Source organism: Helianthus annuus, chromosome 14 (assembly GCF_002127325.2).
Source record: "Helianthus annuus cultivar XRQ/B chromosome 14, HanXRQr2.0-SUNRISE, whole genome shotgun sequence".
NCBI classification, from domain to species: Eukaryota; Viridiplantae; Streptophyta; class Magnoliopsida; order Asterales; family Asteraceae; genus Helianthus; species Helianthus annuus.
In genome coordinates this window covers 171,250,134-171,272,400 of record NC_035446.2, presented here as the reverse complement: position 1 = coordinate 171,272,400, position 22,267 = coordinate 171,250,134, and the positions used below count along the sequence as shown (strand labels likewise).

The 22,267-nt window shown below is 36.0% G+C and overlaps 1 protein-coding gene across 1 annotated transcript; it reads left to right on the top strand.

The window, feature by feature from the left end:
* Positions 1-11,278: 11,278 nt before the first annotated feature.
* LOC110905089 (BAG family molecular chaperone regulator 1) lies at positions 11,279-13,269 on the top strand. Its single transcript, XM_022150968.2, has 4 exons — positions 11,279-11,887; positions 11,985-12,241; positions 12,420-12,566; positions 12,641-13,269. The coding sequence occupies exons 1-4, from the start codon at positions 11,689-11,691 to the stop codon at positions 13,061-13,063; spliced, it is 1,026 nt and encodes a 341-aa protein (XP_022006660.1). The 5' UTR covers positions 11,279-11,688; the 3' UTR covers positions 13,064-13,269.
* Positions 13,270-22,267: the final 8,998 nt, after the last annotated feature.

The following is a 22,267-nucleotide window of genomic DNA, read 5'->3' as shown; positions in this document are numbered from 1 at the left end:
GTCGAGAGTTTGAGGTTTTCACACCTAATCTTGACTAAATCGCCTTCTCATTATTGAAAATTCGAGTGCGGTGATGAGGAGAATTAGCAGGATATATAGCACATAAGCTTGGTCTGTTGGTTCCTAACTATAGTCTAAGTCTCTAAGACTTCGACCCGGACTAGGTTGAGTCTAGCCTAATTCCCTATAGTTATGGCTCTGATACCAATCTGTCACACCCCAACCGATGGCGGAATCATCGGGGCATGGCACTGAGCGAAACAGATTGTCCAGAAGTTTCCATAACAACTATCATTACTATTCAATTTATATAATACGTCCCATACCGTACCTCAAATAGCAAACAAATTATTATAGATAACATCTAGTCATATATTCTGTTCCGACAACTCACATTTAAATATAAATATTGTTTATCTATGTCTAGAGACTCATGCTGCAAGATCTACAGACAACTATACTCTAGACTTTTATTCTAGCTTCACCTTCCTAGCAGAAAAGCATCTTAAACACCTGTCACATACGTTAAAATAAAGTCAATACATAAAATGTAAAGGTGAGCATACAAGTTTGATAATAGCATAATAGAGTTCGAAATAGATTACGCATAACCAGCACATACACAGAGGAAAATGAAGCATGTTAATTATCGACATGGATCTATCGATACCAATGACTGCGGGTTGACTGCCCGAGGCAGTTCGCAATACATGATTACCACCGTAATCCATGCAAGTAATTGTCCTTAACAACCCCTGTGTGAACGGGTGCTGAGTCCAAACGATAGTACTATCGTCGTTAAGGCAGGTAGACAACATTCCACGTGTAAACATAACAACAAGCATTCATTTAGTCACGTAATACATGCGGTAACGGTTAGCGTTTAAAGTAATTGAGTAGTGTGTTCGATTGCGATTTAGAATAAGTAACGTATGTAACACCCAAAAGTGCTAAAGCAAAAAGGGTTCAAGTATACTCACAGTGATTGATGGATTGAAGGGAGCAATTGAGAGTAGGGTTAGCCTGAATAGTTCGATAGCATAAGGATAAGCACGCGTAAAACAGAAAACAAGTGTTGGAGGGTCGGACAGCTGGTCGATCGGACGGTTGTCCGATCGAACGGCTTGACCGTTCGGATTGGCATTCCGTTCGGGCAGCCTGTCCGGTCGGTCGGTAAGCCGATCGGATCGCTGTTCGAGTGGATTGTTCCTTCCTTTGAGAAGGATGTGTTTGCGTATGATGGATTGACTTTTGAAGTTTTCGTTGTAGTATTTGGAACATTGAAGTATCTTTACCTTTCAGTTCGGTCGATCGGACGGTTGTTCGATCGGCTGGCTAACCGATCGGTTAGGTACTTCAGCAGACAAGTTCTTAGCAGGGTGTCACCTGATCGGACGGCTGTTCGATCGGGTGGCACTCCTAGTGCATTGAACACGTTGAAAATCGACTAAGTGTTGAAGTGTAGTATCTCATGATCCGAAGAGTAATCCAATCGGACGGTAGTCCGATCGAACAACAGTTCTTTCAATACTAGACTTCAATGAATTGTTCAAGTGAGGGACCATGTGCTAGCCGATCGGCTGGACTGGTCGATCGGCTGACTGTTCGATCAGCTGGCTGTCTGTTCGGACAGCAGTCCGATCGGTCAGCATCCTGACATGATCAGCCTGTTCGTCTAACACTTGGCTGTTCTGATTGTTTGTCGTTATATCGAGGTGCTTTGACAACAGGTTGAACCATAGAACCCTCGTTCTTACTTGTTTCTCCTGCTCGGACAGGAATCACCCAAATCCGACCGGTGAACTGTTCGGAACAGAGTTTAACGTTTAACCCGAAATCGGTGAACCTCGTGGATAGAATCCGGATCTTGAGTCATGCAACCACCGGAACGATTTGCAAGTCGGCACAAGCTCCGTTTCTATCGGTTTGAAGGCATTGAGTGTAAAAGAGTTGAAAGAAAGTTGGAAAAACCATATTTCAATCCTTTTCACCGTGTAATGTTTAGATCCATGAAGGATCTTTGTTTGTTTATATGGAAATCGGCTAGATCCAAGTTATTCTTGGTGGATTGAAGCCAAAACATGAAGTTCTTCAAGAACACCATGATGACATCATCCTAGAACACTTGAATCTTGATGATTTCACGGTTAGAAATCAAGATTTGAAAGATAGAAAGGTGTAGGAGTGCGTATAGATCAAGAAAGTACAAGATTTATGATGAAATCTTACCGAAATCGGACGAAATATGAGAAAAAGAGGGGAGCACGAGCTGGTCGGTCAGAGCTTTCCAAAAGTGGTAAAAATGATAATGACAGGGGTATTTATAGGCTTCCAAAAGAGGAAAGAGCTGGCCGATCGACCAGGCATCCCGATCGGACAGCCTGTCCGATTAGACAGCAGTCCGATCGGCTGGGCTGTTCGATCGGCTGAGAGCCTGATCGTTCAGCTGCCTGATTTGAGTGTTCGGTGCGACGATTTTTGATATTTCGATCTCGATTGCGATTGATAAGTATACGATAGAGTTTCGTATTCAAATTACTTTTAATCCGAACCGCTATATCTAACATACAATCATCTATATCTCGCGCTGTCTCTTCTCCACCAATTATCATGATTCGATTTCGATTGAGTTTCGATTTCGAGTCGCGTTTCGATTGATTACCACACACAACATAAAGTAAACACGCACAAGTAACACATAAGGCACACACACACACACACACGTATATTAACACTAAAATCCGCGTAATTCGAGTCTCGAGTTCGATGATGATCAGATTAGCTCGATTATTGATTAGTTGACTTTATCGCATTGTTACTTCCTATTATTCACAATCGTAAAGCGGTTCGCGTTGATAAATAAACTTCGATTAATTCGATTGTAATTAATTAATCCACATAATACACCTAACGTAACATAAACACAAAATGGACTAACTACGGTCAAAGGAGTCAATCTTGACTTTGACTTTCGGTAACACGGGGTGTTACAGCCTCCCCTTGTTTAGGGAATTTCGTCCCGAAATTAGGCTGAAAGCCGCACAACACCGTGAATCACCTTTTGCTACTTTCTCTCTCTAGACTTTCACTTAAACAACTGCGGGTACTTCGCCTTCATGTCGCTTTCGAGTTCCCAAGTGAACTCTGCGCCTCGTTTGCCTTCCCATCAGACTTTCACAATAGGAATGCGCGAGCGTCTGAGTTGCTTGGTTTGGCGATCCATGATTTCGACAGGCTTCTCCACGAAGTGTAGCGTTTCGTTTATTTGAAGGTCGTCGAGAGGCACGATTAGATCATGCTCAGCCAGGCATTTTCGGAGGTTTGACACATGGAAAGTCGGTGGACGTTACTAAGTTCCTCCGGTAGTTCGAGTCTGTAGGCGACTTTTCCGATCCTTTCTAGAATATTAAAAGGTCCAATATATCGAGGAGCTAGTTTTCCTTTCTTGCCGAATCTGACCACACCCTACCAATGTGATACCTTTAGGAGTACGTAGTCGCCAACGTCAAATTCCAGGGGCTTGCGTCTTCTATCGGCGTAACTTTTCTGTCTACTTCGAGCTTTCAACAAGTTGTCTCGGATTTGGAGGACTTTGTCAGTCGTTTCTTGCATTAGCTCAGGACCGGTTAATTGCGAGTGACCGATCTCGTGCCATACAATAGGCGATCGACATCTTCTTCCATATAAGGCCTCGAATGGTGCCATCTGGATGCTGGTATGACAACTATTATTGTACGAGAATTCGACTAATGTGTACCCAAAATTTGACATCAGTTTGAGGTCTAGATTAAGAGTTACGCTCTATAGCGTAATTAGAAAGCTTTTTAGTAATTAAACGGTGTAATTAGCATATAGCCTATCTAAACCCAAATTTTTGATACCAAACTTTTTATCCACTGATGTAAAATAATATTTTGGGATTTTTGGAGATTTTTATTTATTTTTAGGCTGACCATAACCTAGAGTTCTAAGCTTAATTCGGTAGTTGTCGGTTTTACCCTTTTAGGCTATAAAATGAGTTTTACCAAACCTTTTGATACCAAACCTTTTTCTACTGATCTAATATGATAAATAGAACATTTTAAGCCTTCTGGAATAATAAAAATATCAGCTTTTCTTATAAAACCCAGAAATAGCTCAAAATCGTCTTTTTACGCATTTTTAGCGCATAGTATGTATTAAAACCATTTTAGATATATAAGACTTGATACCTACTGATGTTTTAAGTGAATTTCTACACTTTAGCAGTAAGCAAAAGTTTTAAACTCAGATTTCCAGATTTGACCTTTAAACCTTAGGTGAAATTACCAAAATGCCCCTTCGGTGCATAGTATGGTTAGAAATGATAAATTTCACGTACAGGTTATACCCTATTGATATAACTTAGTAAATTAAGTATTTTTACTGATTATATCAGACCCGGAACTCAGAATTATATTTAAACTCTTTTATAACCTTTTAAATGACCAAAATGCCCTAACGAGGCATAATTTGAGTTTAAATTCATATGGGGCATAATAGAAGATATCTTACTGATGTCACAACATATTTAAGGCATATTAACTTAGGAAACCTTCATATGATTCATTTGGTTACCCGTTACGCATTTTCGCGTTCGGATTGGCTTATGTGACTAGTTTGCATAAACTAGCCGAAACGGGTCAAACCATATCGTTTTCATCTCAAAATCCAGAACGTGTTTAAGTTACCCATATTAAACAAGCATACAAGCTTGTCGGGTCAAAACCACATTCTAAACCGGTCTTCGCTTTATCATGCGTTTGAACCGTATCTTTCTTTTTGAAAACTAACCGGTCTAAGTCTAAGCTTAATTAAAGACCCGTTAGGATTCTAATAGGTTATTAAAAATCTTTGTTCCAGATTAGGAGCCCAGTAAAAGCTACGTGCACTTGCTGTATTTGATTTATACCTTGCTCAGGTAAATACTCTTAACTTATTTTCCCTATACGGGCTTGGGATACGATACTATAAAAGTACCGCTTGGTCGGGTGTGTAGTTATTTATATCGGATTGTGATTATGTATTTACATGACCCGTTTAATATGTATTATTTGGTGTATGGCCTTTGGGGGTTAAATGACCATGTCCCGGATATCCTTGGCATCATTCAAAGAAATGGCCACGACCTAAGCACGGGGCGTAGGCGTACACCTGACAGCTGCATATGTAAAAACTGGTAGCCCACTTAAAGGAATCAGCCTTGTGGGTATTATATTTGTGGCGTGTCAGTTAATCTAGACCGGCCCTACCAACCGGCCCTGATGGACGACAAATAAGTAAAACTGTATACAAGATTATTTTTAAATAATTGTCCCAAATTATAAAAGATATTTTTGCCTAAGGGCATTCAAACTAATTTTCATACTCTTTTCAAAATGAGTCAGTTAGGTTGTATTTACCAGTATAAACTGACGTATTTTCCAAAAAGGCTAAGTGCAGGTGCTATACGTAATAGGCTGGCTACTCCTGGCATCAATAATCAAGTCTCGCAAACTCTAGTTGTCAAAGTCTATTGAACAGTTTTCTTTTTTAATTGATCCGCCTGTGGATCTATTTCAACTATTTTGTGATACTTAATATTACAATTTATTTGGTTGAACTGAATCTGTCTTTTGCTTCCGCTGTGCATTTATAAAATTTGTGTTGTTTGACTATGATGATATCAACTACGTCACGATACTCCCCACCGGGCCCACCGGTAATACGTGGAAATATCGGGGTGTGACAACTATGGACTATAAAACCCCCAGATAATCGGACTTGAGTTTAATACTTTGTCTTTACGGCTTTTACTATATGTAAACCGTTATCGGTTGGAAGCTAGCTAAAAGGAAAATACTCTTAACTTATTTTGTTTTTAAACTTGGGGTATGGCAAATACGCCACTTGAAGCGGGTATTACATAAATGAGCTGTCTATGATTGCTCATAAATGTAAGAACCCGGTTTAATCCGTTATATTTGATAACTGAAACAATTGGGGGTTATTGGTACCGTGTACGGGCGTCCCGACTCATGAACTATTATGGCCATACAAAATAACGTGCCGGGGTAGGCATACTGACTGTAAGACACGTTATTCAACTTTGGTGTGTACCTTAATCATTATAGCACTAAAAATGACCGGATTTGATATCTGGTTCCCATTGTATGACAAATATGTAAATATGGTGACAACATAAAATCCCAAAAATTATTAAATGGTTACCTACGGATTTGTCTATGTATTAAACTATTTTTGAAAAACTATTTTCAAAATGAGTCACATTATGTTGAAGATACCATCACAGTATGTTGAAGATAATGGGGTAGTCATGATACCTATACAGATTGTTTATCATCTAGGTTATCTGACTATTAATGGGCCAAATCGAAAGATTTGCAATGATGAAAAACGCACTTTTATGGATCAAAATGACACATTTTCCACATAGTGGAGTTTTTCAGAGATAAGAAAGGATTAATTGCCTAGTTTGAGGGGGAAATTCAGTGATGAGTTTAGAGAGGTCAGAATTTGCAAAAATGAGGGGGAATAAAAAATTTCATCAGAAAATTGAAAATTTCGACATTTTTGAAATTCGTGACATGCAACGGTACTCGGGTGGTTTCCAACTTCAGATTGTCCGGGGATACATAGGATCCAGATTCGTTAATTCATGATCATAGGAAGTTCAGAGTCTACAGATCGGGGTCAGATTGATGTCTTAGGGTTTGAGTCCCATGTCTTCGTCAAGCCGGTTAGCAGGATTAGCATCAGGAGATGCATCTATATTGTCGATACTTACAAGATATCACAACTTTGTGATAGTCTAAAGTATCAGAATGGTTAATATTCGAGTAGAGGAATTGTTTTTCAGACTAACCGCCGATGAATGATGATGTTTGTTGATTAAGTTGTTGTAGGAACTAACGGAAAAGACTATATATCTGTTATTGTGACCGAAGAGGAAGAATGTGCATCTGATCGTGAAAGAATGTTTATGAGTTCTGAATGTGTTACCAGATGATTTGTTATCCGATGAAGATTTGCTGATTGTGGAGATTACCGTTTACACTGATCAATCTTTCAGGAGTGTGATTGAAGATGATTACGGAAAACGAGATTTCAGATTTTCGTGGGTATTCATAGACTTGAAGTTTACAGATGTGGTGATTCGAAGTTTCTATCAATTGTCAATTTTGTTTTTGAAGATCAGAGGATCATGCAGGGGAATGCGCTAAAACCGAACGCGGATGTGGTTAAAGTCGAAACAGAGAAGTCGCATTGTATTATTTCAAGTTAGTGATTATTATGAAGATTGCAATATAGCAAATCAGAGGAGGTTGGAAACCGTGCAATCCAAGACCTGAAGATTCATTTCAGGGGGAACGCAAGCCCGAATCATCAATCAAGGGGGAATTATCTGAAGATATCAAATGCCTGATTGAAGTTGCAGAATATTCAAACATGGCTCTATTTTTCAAAGATCAAGCTTCGACAGTGACGTACAAGGCGGAAATTGTTAGTGCATATTCAGTGTGTCCATCATTGTGCGAATAGGTTAGATAGAGTGTGTGTTTGAAAAACGGAATTGCAATGTAAAGTTCCCTTCGCACAAAGGAGCCCTTCGCGCGAAGGGACACATGCCACTCGCACGAATGGAAGATGCCCCATTCGTCCCAAGCCATTTGCACAAAGCCACTCGCACGGAAATGTTTACCTGTAAATAGGAGTTGTGAGTGAGAGTTGAGGTGAGGTTTTGGGTTCACAGAGGGGAAATGCTGGAGAAATTTTTTCTCAAGCTTGTAAAAGATGTATACTCTTTTGGTATGAATGAAGCTTTCGACTATTCTGCTTCTACTCCATTATTCTCAATAATATTCTACCAAATTAGTTCGTTTTTTACCCAAACTCCTGTCTAAACCCGTTGGATCTTGGACTCTCAAATATTAAAACAGTAAACCAATTACAATTTAAAAAAAGAAGTGGGACCCACCTTTTTCCTACCCCACCCCCTCTCCCTCTCCCATTTCTCTCTTTCTCTTTCTCTCTCATAACAGTGGCCATATCTTTCAACTCACTATCAACTCGATCTCCTGCGTTAATCGCTACCCAAAATATTTATATCACCCTTTCTGGATCCTTCTCAACCAATTACATAAACAATCAAAACTCAATACAAATTCAACAAAACAAATAATAAAAAATTGAACATTCCGTTTATATAATCGTACCTGAACATGTTTGGTTCGGACATAAGGAGAGTCACCAACAACAGGGACTTTGTAAGGCAGATCGTAAGACTCATACCGATTTATGTTGAAACTGAGTGACTCGGGCCTTATAGTATTCAAATTAAACGAGTCGGACCGAGTTCTCAATACCCCACCTCCAAGGGTTTTGGTCGGAGATGACAGTGTGTTGGTGTTTGAAGCAATGGCAGATCTTCTCTGACAGATTGAGCCAGCGACGCCCGCCCACCTTCCCACCTCTTATGTTATCTGTAAAAAGAGCTTCGGCAAGTCACCACAGCCGGACGGAAGACTAGTCTCTCACCGGAAAAAATGGCAGAATCACCTTCAAATTGATATTACTTAATCCAATTTCCTTCGTCTCTGATCCAAATTTCTCCAATTTCCTCTCCTTCGATTTCAACTCAACACAGTTATCCTCCGAGGGACTTTACTCAGCACCGTCACTGCTCCGCTCCGACGACCTTTTCTTGCTGCTCTCCTCACCTTTTGAGCGGTGCATCTGGTTTAACCCTTTATATTTGCAACCCCTAGAAATTTATTATATATAAATGCCTTTTGTTGGTGTGATACATGAAAATACCACCAAATAATCGTTTTTGGTGTAATCCATGCACATCTAGTTTCTATTAATTTTGGTTTTGTTAATATGGTGGTAGTGAAGGTGGTGCATTAGGTTGAAGGTGATGCATACAAAAAACAAGGGGGAGAGAGAAAGAAAAATGGGTAAATTACAGTTTTTGTCCTTTATGTTTGAATCGAATTGCAGTATATAACCTTTAACTTCAATAATAAAGTCACAATCATTTATTTGGAAAACCTATCACACATTTCGTCCTTTATCACCAACCAGGTTAAAGTTTTATGTTAAGACAAATCATGTGCAAGGCACATGAGGGCATTTATGAACTTTCACACCCTAATTTATCCCCTTATAACTCTCTTCTATCACAACTCTCTTTTCTTTTTTCTTTTTTTGGTAAAACATAATTCGCCTAATAATCATACACTGAAAAATGGTTATAATTATACACTGAAAAATGGTTAATTTGATTTCTATCTACCTACCGATTCTTATTAAATCTCCTTAGGGTGACTAAGATATAGGGATCAACATTTCCAGTTTTTTTTTTAATCAAGAACCAAAACCACTCTTTCTTTTTCTCTATCTAGCTTTCTCAACCACCACCATCATCCAGCCACCACCACCACCCAGACAGGCACCGACACCATCTCTGACAATCACAGACACCACCGACGAAAACCACCATCTCCGAAAAATCTGGGACACTTGGAGTTGTGAAAATCACCAACGACATATCTAAGATACTTTAGCCGCCAACGTCCCCACCACCATCTTCTCTGCTACCACCACTGGCAGAACCGCCCACCACCACTCCGTACCTCCGGCGTCCAATAACCCCCAACGTCCACCACCACCTTCTGTTATGCTTAGATTCAGCTCCCCCACACCCCCACCCCCACCACCACCGTCTCCGCAACTACCACCATCTTCACAACCACCACTGCCTAAAGCCACCATCGTTTTCTCAACCACAAATCCGGAAGGTTTTTTTTGCGATATGTGTATGTATCACCCAGATCTAGAAGCAAACTTTACGGCCACTCCTTTATCTGTTGCTCTCTCTAAAACACAGACACGTGCAGGTCTGAAAACACGATGAAGATGACAATCTTCGTACACTCCATCTGTTGCTCTCTCTAAAATTCGATGACAGCAACACAATAGTTGTTTGTGGCTAATTTATTTCATCAATTACATTTTGAAACGAATTTAATCTGCCGTGGTGCTTAGCCGGAAAAGGAAGAAAGAGAGGTGGGGTTTTGGATTTAAGATAGAGAGAGTTGGATGTTTTTATTATAAAATATACATTTAGATAAATGGGTAGGAAAAATGACTGAAATACCCTCATGTGCCTTGCACATGATCTGACTTAACATAAAATTTTAACTTGGTTAGTGTTAAAGGACGAAATGTGTGATAAGTTTTCCAAATAAATAATTGTGATTGTAATTATTAAAATTAAAGGCTATCCACTGTAGTTCGATACAAACATAAAGGACGAAAACTGTAATTTACCTAAGAAAAATAGAAAGAGAAAGTGAGAAAGGGTAGAGGGAGAAGGAGATGGAGATAGAGATAGAGAGGGGGTGAGGTAGAAAAAAGGCGGGTCCCACGTCTTTTTTAATATTTTAATTGGTTTATTGTTTTAGTATTTTTATTGATAATAAGCCAATGCGTAGTGGGCAATATTCACCATTGGGCGTTTTGCGCCATGTGGCAGCCCAGTTAGCAATGGGGCATTATTGGGCGTTTTCTAAAATGGGTGTAGTGGGGATGGGGCATTATTGGGCATTACGTTTTGTAATAAAATAAAATTTTAAAAAAACTTAAAAATCTTATTGGCCAAATAATGTAAGCTGAAATATGATTGGACAAGCCCTCCCCCCTTTGGCGTGATTTAAAAAACGCCTGCACACAAATATTGCCAAACACGCCCATGCGTAGTGGCTAAATGGCATTTTTGAGCGTGATTGAGCATGAAAACCGCCCAAATGGCAACCATTACAGGTTGTCTAAGGGTAATTTCATCATTTGACAGCCACTTAGCTGAGAAAACTAACCCCGATCCACGTCAGGAATTATTTGAGAACAAAAGTGCAAAAAATTAAGGACTATAGCTATAATTTGAGAAGTGTACGGATTATATATGAAAATGAAGCAAACCACCGGGATTATTTAGACACTTTTCTTTATTATTAATAAAGAAAGAGTAAGCAAAGCGAATTTACTCTTCTACCCTCTTATAATTAAATTAAATTAATTATGAAATTGTAATCATATGAAGTGAACCATATCCAATCCATAATGCCTTTTGAAAAAAAATCACTTTTTTATTTCATATTATAAGTATATGATTGTACATCTATATCGAGATATATTATTTTTTATTCTATTCTCAGCTCTTGTTCTCATGTTCTGTTGGGCCGTCCATACATTTTAAATTCATCTCTCTTTCCATTTTCTCACAAGAGAGAGAAGGAGAAGACCATTAAACCCTTTGAAAGAAAAAGAAAATTCATTTAATTCAATTAATTAACCCCTCGGCCACTTTCCTTTTTTTCTATTTGCATCTGCATTGATTCCTTGCGCCAAATCAGAGCCTGAAGTTTTCAGTCTTAAATATTTTCTTGGCAGCTTTTATTTAGATTTCTTCTCACTTTCCTCAACAGATCTCACCACCCTCTTTCTCATCATCTCACCTAAAAAAAAAAAAAAAAAAAAACTTCCATTTTTTCTTTTGTTTTCCTGTGGGTGTTTGAATTAGTATTATTGTTATTTGTTATCTATGATCAGAGTGGTGTTTTAAATTGAAATTTAAACCAACCTAAGTAGAACATAATAATATCAAAGATGATGCCCATGAGGAACACCAAGCCAACCGAGCCGGTCAACGGTGATAACGAATGGGAGGTTCGGCCGGGTGGATTGCTAGTTCAGCGACGCGATCCAACCGAAGAACAAAACCGTGTGCCTCCACCAACTATTCGGGTTCGGGTCAAATTCGGGTCCATATACCATGAGATCAATATTAGTTCTCAAGCTACATTTGGTAACTAATTAATTTATTCTTTTTCAAATTTGAATTTTTTATATATTTTTTTTCAATTTTGTTTTGTTTTTTTTTTAATTTTGGTTTTGTGATGCAGGGGAATTGAAGAAGATGTTATCGGGGCCGACAGGACTACACCATGAGGATCAGAAACTGATGTACAAAGATAAAGAGAGGAGCTCGAAAACGTATCTGGATGTTGTCGGTGTGAAGGACCGGTCGAAAATGGTGTTGGTGGAAGACCCGATTAGCCAAGAAAAGAGGTATATCGAGATGCGAAAGAATGCCCAGATGGAGAAAGCGGCTAAATCAATATCCGAGATTAGCTTGGAAGTCGATAGACTTGCTGGCCAGGTACATCGTTACACGAATCATAATTGTTATTCTTAGACGAGTTTATTATCTATTATAGTTGTTATTAGTTGGTTAGCTTTATCTTTTTCGCCTTTTTGGTAATGTCATTTTGTTCTCCTTTTCATTTCTTTCGGTTATTAGTTAAGACACTAATGTTTGTGAATTTAAATGCGGGTAGGTATCTGCGCTTGAATCGGTTATCTCAAAAGGAGGGAAAGTGGCGGAGAAGACGTTGTTAAATCTGATCGAGTTATTGATGAACCAACTACTTAAATTGGATGGAATTACCGCGGATGGAGATGTCAAACTACAGAGAAAAATGCAGGTATGTCGGTCACTTAAAGTTTTAGCATACTTAGTAACATGATTATGTTAACGTGTTCTATCGAATTTTTCTAGGTGAAAAGGGTTCAGAAGTACGTGGAAACACTTGATGTGTTAAAGATTAAGAACTCAACCGCCGGGACCAATGAGAACGTGGATGCGAAACAAGTCCAGGAGCCGCCGGCTTCACAGCGCCAAGAGCATATAATTTCAAACGGACATATCAACACCGCCTCACCAAATCAACATGACCGCTACCAGCCACCGTCATTCCCTAAATCCAGACGGTCAGTTGGGAATTTTTCACACATTCCAGCAGCGCTTAAACAACCACAACAACAACAACAACAACAACCATCATCGAGGAAGTCGACATCAGGGGAAGTTGTGGTAACCACACAATGGGAGACATTTGATTCGACGCCGACGCCTTTGCCAGCACCACCATCAAGCAGCACCAATACAACACATCCCAAATTCAGCTGGGATTTACTCTAAAGACTTTATAATATACTTTATAATATAATAGTATAACATAAATAAATAAATAATATTCTGGTGTAGCGTGAAACACTCTTACTTTTGGTTTGGTATCTATGCTCTATTCTTTGATGTACCTAGAGTTTTTGTGTTCCTTTTACAAATAAACGGCGTCGTCGATTACTAATAAAAAAAAAAGTATACAAAATGCCATTTTCATTTTATGTTGGTATCATTTGAGCACATATAAACATATTGACATGTGGTATGCAACTTGGTATGAAGGATTCGGGTTTCACATTCCGTATTTATGTACACATTCGGGTTTCAACTTATGTCCATTATTGAATATTGAATGATATATGCAGGCTAATTTAATTATGTATTTATATGTGTGATGATGAGGATGATGATAATAAGTCTTCTGCAGGGTGTAGTGGTCCAAGGGGTCACAATCATATTGATGCCTTGCTATTTTCATAAGTTTGAAGGGGTTTTGCATCTTGCACATGTAACAAAAGCTGCTAAGGAATTTGGAAATTATGGTGTACGTGTCCACAATCTTCACCAAAGGATCTTCAAAATCATGTGGGCCACAAAGATTTTGGACAATAACATATATAGAAAGTTGAGAGAGAGTGAAGTAGTAGTATTGGACAAGAAAAAAGAGGAGTAATTTCTTTTTTTATTTCTACCTTTCTTTTCCATGATGATTAGGAACTAGCAAATTAATTGTTTTACTTCGAATTTCGGACCTCGACATCCAACTAGTCTTATCACGACCAGTATTGGAAATAACTGGAAAAGTGATGAGACGTGCAGAATCATATATTGGATCGCTCCAGTGTGACATGAACCCGCTAATGCCAAGTCAACTCCGATGCCCTGTTTGGTCCCCTTCACGATGGAGGTCTGTGTGGTTGAGAATGCTTGCGAGTGTGTATCTTTAATTGTTATGCTGCAAAGGGTCTATTATTTCATAAAGGTCTTATTATGTTATTCTCGTTATAGGGTTGTCACAATTGTTCGGGTTTCTATATTACGTTTTATGTTCTTGCCATATTTTGGGTTGGTTATATAAAAATTTGAAGCAATTTTACAGTAGAGCATCTCCTATAACTTGTTTTTGGGGCTTTTAAAAAACATGTCACATCATCTCTATATTAGGCTCTTGTTTTTGGCACAATTAGAACAAAGTACCATCTGTTTGGCATTTGATCATATTGGACATTTGGACATATTTGTTAGAGAAACTCTATATAGCCATACATTCTCATTGAACCGAGTTCCTCATAAACATACGGTGGAAAAGGTTAGCCCAATGATATATACAGTAATAAGCAGCAAGCCCGTTTAAAAAAAAATCAGACTTTTTGGGCTGGCTGCATTTGGGTTAAGAGCAAAAGGATAAAATGATAACATGAATAAAGTTTGTTAAATTATCATTGTAAACTCTTCACTCTCTTAGAAGATTTTAAACTCGTACAATATCTCAAGAGACGAAGCAATGTAAATCTTAGAAGATTTTAAACTCGTACAATATCTCAAGAAACGAAGCAATGTGAAGCATGCTGTTTTCCGTATAGGAAAGAACAATATCTAAAATATACTTAGAATTATATATTTAATTTAAAGATGTTCGAGTTCAATATGCTTGTGGTAGTTATATATAATTGATAATTCTAGATGTTTTACCTGTTTACATTTATTTTTTCTGGATTAATTTTGCATGACTCACACATTTAAAGCCTAACTTTAGAAACAATGAAAAAAAAAAGATCTATAACGAACTGAAAAGGATATACCCACCAATTAACCGAAACCAAACGATTATGATTTTCTGATAACCGAACCATGCTCACCCGTACTTAATGGTTAAGTGTGAACTTGTTAGTTGTCAGTTTTACGTAATATGAAAAAAAAAAAAGAACAAAATAAAGTCATGAACCAAAGTATAAGGTCCTGGTTGTTTGTATCTGAATGACATCTGAATCGAGTGAATCAGAGCCAACCTCTGATTCGGTCAGAGGTTTTGGTGTTTGGTTCGACATCTGAATGGCATCTGAATGGGGATTTCAAGCTCTTAACCATTCAGATTTGTGGAGTTGCTGAACCATTTAGAGAATTTCAAGCTCTTATTCGGTCAGAGGCTCTAATTCACCAAACAGGGGCTAAACCTTAGATCTACACTCAAAAGTTTGAAATATTGCGGTGACTGACACAATTTAGTAAAAAAGTTCAATAACCCGACTCAGTTTGGTTAATAGACACTCAATAACCCGACGCAATTTAATCTCTTTTAATAGACATACAAAAACAAAAAAAATTATTGACCTCAATGTAAAAAATATTTCTAGGGTCTGCTATTACTATTGACGTACAATAAAGAATGTCTCGCAAGCAGACAAAGAAAGGGAGGCCCACAAACGCTGCTACATATGTTGGCGTTTGTGATGTTGGTGCCCGATGGGACAAATGACGACGAACCAGAGGACTCAATTGTTTTTATTTCTCTTTTCCTTATCACCATGTTTTTAATATAGGTTAATTAACTTTAATTTTTAATTTTTTTAACATTTGTATATATTTATTATAAGAATTTGTAAAATTTGTGAGATTTTTAAAAATTTGTAAAATCCATAAAAAGCTACCAACTGTTATGAAGTTTTTAATAATTGTAACAACTATAACTTATAAGCTTTTATGTCATTAAATATATTCTAATTTGTTTTATTTTTATCATGTAATATTTAAATGTAACTTATCATGTTTATTTATACAATAGAAAAAGTATATAATTATTACTATAATAAATAAACTGGTGATGAAATATATATGGTATCGATACAGAAAAGATAAGGATGCTTAAAGAAGGAATTAAAGTGATAGTTGATGTATATATGACTAGACTTGCTTGCTTTTAGGTGATAATTACATCATAGATGGTTTTGTTTATAATTTTCTCCAATAAACAAACGTGCTTTTTAAGTTTAGGTTATAACCACCTTTGATATAACGGTCATTAAAGAATTCATGATATGCTGTTTTGATTCCTCTTGTATTTTTAAATATGTATGATCAATAGGATAGTTTAAGTAAGATTAGTGTTCTAAGTTTATAAAAGAATGGAGATATATTTCACACTAGTTAATAATCCAACCCAATATATAAATTATGAAATATATGGGCTTTGTTGTGCAAAATAAAACCCAAACGTTGTAACTGGACTTGTGACCCAATCCGAGAATTGGGTTATTTTGTACTTGGATCATGTGGTAATTTTAATTTTCAGACTTCAACTAATTTTGATTCTAGTGTGTTAAACTACAAACTAAATGAATAAAACATGTTAATAATCATCATTTATAATGTCAAAAAAAAAAAAAAAAAATCAAAAACTCATTCTCTTCGGAAACGAATCAAACAAGTTAATAATGTTCATTTATCATCACAAGTATATTCGGATTTTATAAACCTCGCAAATCTCATTCTCTCCAAAAGTATTATTGTTTCAAGGAAATCATCAATCTAGTATTTTTTTTTTTTTTGAGTTAAATGTCATTTTGGTTCTTGTGGTTTGGACAATTTGCCAGTTTATTTCAAAGGTTTGAAATGTTGCCATTTTAGTCCAAATAGTTTCAAACGTTGCCATTTTAGTCCACTAGATTAACTCCATCCCTTTATATAGTTAACTAGAAGATCATTTCGGTCATTTTATTTGTAATTCTATTAACTCGAAAGGGCAATTCGACCATATAAAATGATTGAATTACCCTTCTAGCGGACAAAAAAAATGGACGGAGTTAACCCAGTAGGCTAAAATGGCAACGCTTGAAACTATTTGGACTAAAATGGCAACATTTCAACCTTTGAACTAAACTGTCAAAATGGCCCAAACCACAGGGATTAAAATGACATTTAACTTTTTTTTTATAAGAAAGTAATAGATTATAAAAGTACTTAACATATATGTATTAATAAATTAGAACACGAACTTGTTAATATAAATTGGGTGTTTGTTATACAAAAGCCGACCTAATGAGTCATTGTCAATCCCCAAAAAGATATAAAATTCAAGTCAAGGTCACATAAAGTTGAATTGAGTGAGTCCATAATTAACAACGAAAAGCATATATAATAATAATTAATTTAAAAGGATAACCGGTATACAAATATGACCCTCAATTGACTTCAAATTAATCCAAGCGTGAGCTGCTGCTTTTGGGAGAGAAGCCTTTACCTCTCGTGACCAACTTGCAACTAATTTCACTTTTATTTAACAAATGAAAGCTCCATTTGAGTTCTAACTTTGATTTCATCTACTTAATTGAATTGTACTACGACCTTCAAGGCGACGGTTGACTAACACAAAAAAGTAACCGAAAACAAAAATTGATCGTGCTTCTAAAAGTTAAGGATTTGTAATATCAGAATTGATAATTTCGTCGATTGTAACATGACTCATGTGAGTTATTTTATGGACAAAGTGAAGTGAAGATGTAGGGAATTAAGATGTGCAAAAGCCAAAGGGTCAAAGGGTATCGTATGAGTTAAGTAGACAATGCTTATAAGTTAGATTACAGTAATTGCGAAGACCAAAGAAGATATGAAACAATTAATGGAACAATCTCTCGTTTCATGGAATAGACCATGATTTGGAATTTTGCCACCCCAACTTAGACTTTAAGGTTTCATTTTCTAAACGTTATTTTATAATAAAATAATATAATTAAACTCCATCACCTTCATAATTTCAATTACACTTTAAAAAAAAAAATGTATGGTTGCTAAGGGCAATGTTGTCCAATGGTACCAACACGTGGGAATGGTACATGGCCGTTTCAATGTTTTGGAGTCACTAAGCGAAATACAAAGTGAAAACCTTTAAATTCGTATAATTTTAGGAAAAAAAACATGCATTTAAGAGTATAAACTAAAATCACTGTAAGTCATAACGGTCAGCGATTCGCTGGCAGCAGACAGATGAGAAAATAATAATGATAATGGCGACTCTAATTGAGGGATTTTATAATGAATAACTAATACGGCAATGAAGAATCTCCAACTCCCACCACATCACCAACCAAATTGCCACCCACGCCGGTGAAGAATCTCCCAGCCCACACACAACGCCGTAGAAATCAAATTAACAATTCCAATATAGGCCCATTTACAAATTATTTTTTTTGGGCTAGAAATAGCTGTGTTGAAATAAGAGATACGATCTAAATATAGGCCCATTAATCAATTTTTATGTTTGTCGTTAAGCCATAAGGGCACATTTTTTCGAGCTCGTATAGGATACCTAAATTCTCAGAGACGCCCTACTTGATGTGCTTAACCAGAGGCGTCTCTCAAAATTCACGTATCCTGTTCGAGCTTGAAAAAATGTATCATTCTTTAATATTTATTATTATTAAAAAAAATCAAATTATCACTTTTTATCAAATCATGGCCTGGTATTATAATATAAAAGTACGTAGTTAGATCGATCATCATTATAATCTTAAAATCATTTTTTAGTAGCAAACTTCACTAATCAAGTTATCACTTTTTATAGTAATACCACCTCATAAGTAACAATAACTTGAAATAAAAATCTTTCTAGAATTAACATGACGACTAAACCTCGTAACTTATCGATGATTTATTATTATAGATTACGTCTTGTAACATGAATTCCAGACTAGCTTAGCTTGTTGCTTAATGACGATGTTGTTTGTTACCCATGCATGTTTATCTTGCTTTCTTTAGACTTTATGCTATCCAACAAAAAGGTGGATCTCGCACGATCTCTCATTTGAACTTACACGTTTGTTTTTTTTTTATTCTTTTTAATGTTCTTTTTAAGAAATCTAGTCAAGTCGTGCGGGTTTAAATAACTAAACTAGATTCACACTCGAGTAAACAATAAAAAGTACGTAGTGCTAGCTTGCGATTTGTTATTATAATAGTATTATGAGATTATGAACACATTATTATATAGATTTGAGAGAATGTATTGGGGTTCGACACATGCACAAGTGGGATGTCAAATGGTCTTGCTTACCAATTCGAAAGCAAACTATTAGTAATTAATAAATGACCAAGTTACATAAAGAGAGATATACCCAACTTTTTATGATTTTTTAAGATATGAAGCTTTTCGTTATTGATTAAATAGATATACCAAAGTAGATCCGTATTAAGACCTGAAACTATAAAAATGAATATAATTGTGTAAGTATGTGTACCGATGTATAATTCGGTATTTCGTACCCGGTAAAAATGCTAATACATATTTACGACACCAAAAATAAAATATTTTGAAAACAACTCATTTTTTAGTGATATATTTACAGAATATTGATAAAAAAACTTAAATATAACTGTATTTGGATTTAAAAAAAAAGTTAACAAACACAAGTTATTAATAAAATTTGATCGAACTAAATGATAAATGAAATACTGTATAAAAAACAGGTACATGTTTAAATTTAATTGGACTTGTTGACATTCATCATTGTTGGTTTTTAATATTAGGAATATTGGATTTTAATAATCTCAACTATTTGTCATTACCCGCTAACAGTCTCAACTTCAAAAATAACCACCGACAGTCCCAACTATTGACATATTGGCCAACAATAGACCCTGACTAACAGAAACCTAACGTCGTTAGTCTCCAGTCATTGGAAAACCGTTTTTGACCAGTAATAGATTAATGATGGATGACTGTCGAGGAATCAAGCAACTAATAGATTAAAGTTTTAAACACGAGTAAATGTTAGTTTCTTTAGTTTCTTATTTTTTTATTGTTTTTCAAGCTTGAATATTCAAATTAGATTTGCTTATGTGATTGTAGATTTAATTAAAAATAAAATTAGATTTCTTTATAGGGGAATTGGCCTGTAATAATCCCACCTAGACCTTATTGGCCATTAATAATCGCACCTCAGAATATTCCCCCCACTAGTCCCACCTTTCACCTATTTTTCCTACAATGGTCCCCTGTTAAAAAAAGTTAACGGAGTTAAGCTTTTTTCCAAATTACAAACAGATTTTTTAGGGCTTTTGATCAAAACGATGATACGAGTCCATTGATATAAAACTTACTTCGAAATGGTGCTCTAAGTGACTTGATTTTGGATAATTGGAAATTTAAACACCCGAATTGAAGCACCGTTTTCATCGTTTGGAGCACCGTTTCGAGGCAAGTTTTACATAAATGTACTCGTATCGTCGTTCTAATCAAAAGCCCTAAAAATCTGTTTGTGTTTTGGAAAAAAAGCTTAACTCCGTTAAGTTTTTTTAACGGGGGACCATTGTAGGAAAAATAAGTGAAAGGTGGGACTGGTGGGGGGAATATTCTGAGATGGGATTATTAATGGCCAATAAGGTTTAGGTGAGATTATTACAGACCAAATTCCCTTCTTTATATGATTGTAGACTTGATTAAATTTATTTTTTATAATCAATACATTTGTTATGGTATTGGTTGTATTATGTAATCAGACCTAACTTGATAAGTTTTGACGTCAAGTTATGAAATGGAGCACTGAAAAAATTTTACAACATCAAAAAAATATTCCTGGTTCTGCCAGACATCAGATACAATGTAGTAAAGCAAGTTTTTCAATATCTTTTTTATAAATGAATATTGAATTTAAAAACCTCAACTTTCACCAATTAGCCAATAACACTCTCAACTTTCGATTTATACTATACCACTCCCAACTTTCAACTTATTTTCCTCTGGCAGACCCAAATTAACCGAACACTAACGCAGTTAGTATTTTGCTGATGTGGTGACGTGGCATCTAACGTGACGTTTTTATGGCATGGCATTCGACTTGGGTTTTTGATGACATGGCAGCTGATATCACACTGGTTTGGTAATGTGACAACTGACATGAGCAAACTTGTTAGTGTTGGGTTAGTTTAGGAGTGATGTAGGAAAACAAGTTAGTGTTGGGTTAGTTTGGGTTTGGAGTGTTGTCGGTTAATTGTTAAAAGTTAAGGTTATTTACATCTAATATCCCTTTTATAAATATAGTTTCAAAAAAAGAAACCTTATTTAGTTATGTCTTTATAAATAGATTAAAGTTTTTATTGTTGTTATAATTTGAGCATATTTATTTTAAAATAAATATCATAATAATTGAAGTTGTTTCTCATATTTCGTTATCAATATTAATTAAATTAAATGAGAGAATACGTGGTTAGCTCATGCAACTGTACGCGTGACTGCCTCCACAAAGGGTTCTAGTTGCCCTTTTTCCCGCATTTCACACATTACTTGACAACGACCTCATCATTATCTTCGTGTATCCACTTTTTTTTACCACCGTTTCTACTAGTAACTTATGCATTAGCGGTTGTACATTTGTTATATACGCATACTCTACTACAATTTAACAAAATGAAATAAATAGTTATAAACTATAATACATGTGAACTAAAAAAAATGGCTGCTTTTGAATTGATATAGAATAAAATTCTTCATACATGCACCTAGAGTGTTTGGTTCAAGTTTGAATTAAAACATGAGTTGATGTTTTTGGCTTTTTTTTACGTACGCTTGTTTTTTATTTCAAGAACAGAAGAAAAAAGATATAAATATAATTGTATGGTTGAAGTAGTGGTTACGTTGTGTTAGTCCAAGTCAAAAATTTTTACTACGTAAACCGGCAAATGAACATGTTCAGCAAATCTACGTTGGTCAATTTTCTCGCTCATGTTTTTTAATATATAGTGTTTTTTTGGACAAAACATGCAGCCTTTACAGGTACGTAATGTTTTTTCAAATGAATTGAAATTATTAAAAAATTGTAATTTTGAAGAAAGTGAAATAAAATATTATTATAGTAACGGAAATTTGATGAAACTATAATATGCGATGTGTTTAGCCGACATAACAATGAAATTTGGATTTTTATGTTTGGTAAAGGAATTTGAAATGTGGTGACTAGAATGATCATGGCTTGTATTTTTAGGGTATTCATATGCATATATGATAATAAAACAACTGAATGAATAGTTATTGTAATATATTATTATTAGAGTAAACTTTCGTTTTGCTTCTTGTGGTTTGGTCATTTTAACGGTTTTGCTCTAATAGTTTAAAAATAACCATTTTCCTCCCTGATCTTTCGAGTTTGTAGCCAGTTTGCTCCCTCATCTTTCGAGTTTGTCGCCAGTTTCCTCCCTGATGGAGTTAGAGACTGGGAGCAAAATGAAGAT

What these genes read in the sequence shown, in the direction of transcription:
- LOC110905089 (XM_022150968.2), top strand. Translation starts at nt 11,689, where the DNA reads ATGATGCCCATGAGGAACACCAAGCCAACCGAGCCGGTCAACGGTGAT. An exon ending in TAGTTCTCAAGCTACATTTG is followed by an intron (nt 11,888 to 11,984) that starts GTAACTAATTAA and finishes TTTGTGATGCAG; the next exon opens with GGGAATTGAAGAAGATGTTA. An exon ending in AACTACAGAGAAAAATGCAG is followed by an intron (nt 12,567 to 12,640) that starts GTATGTCGGTCA and finishes GAATTTTTCTAG; the next exon opens with GTGAAAAGGGTTCAGAAGTA.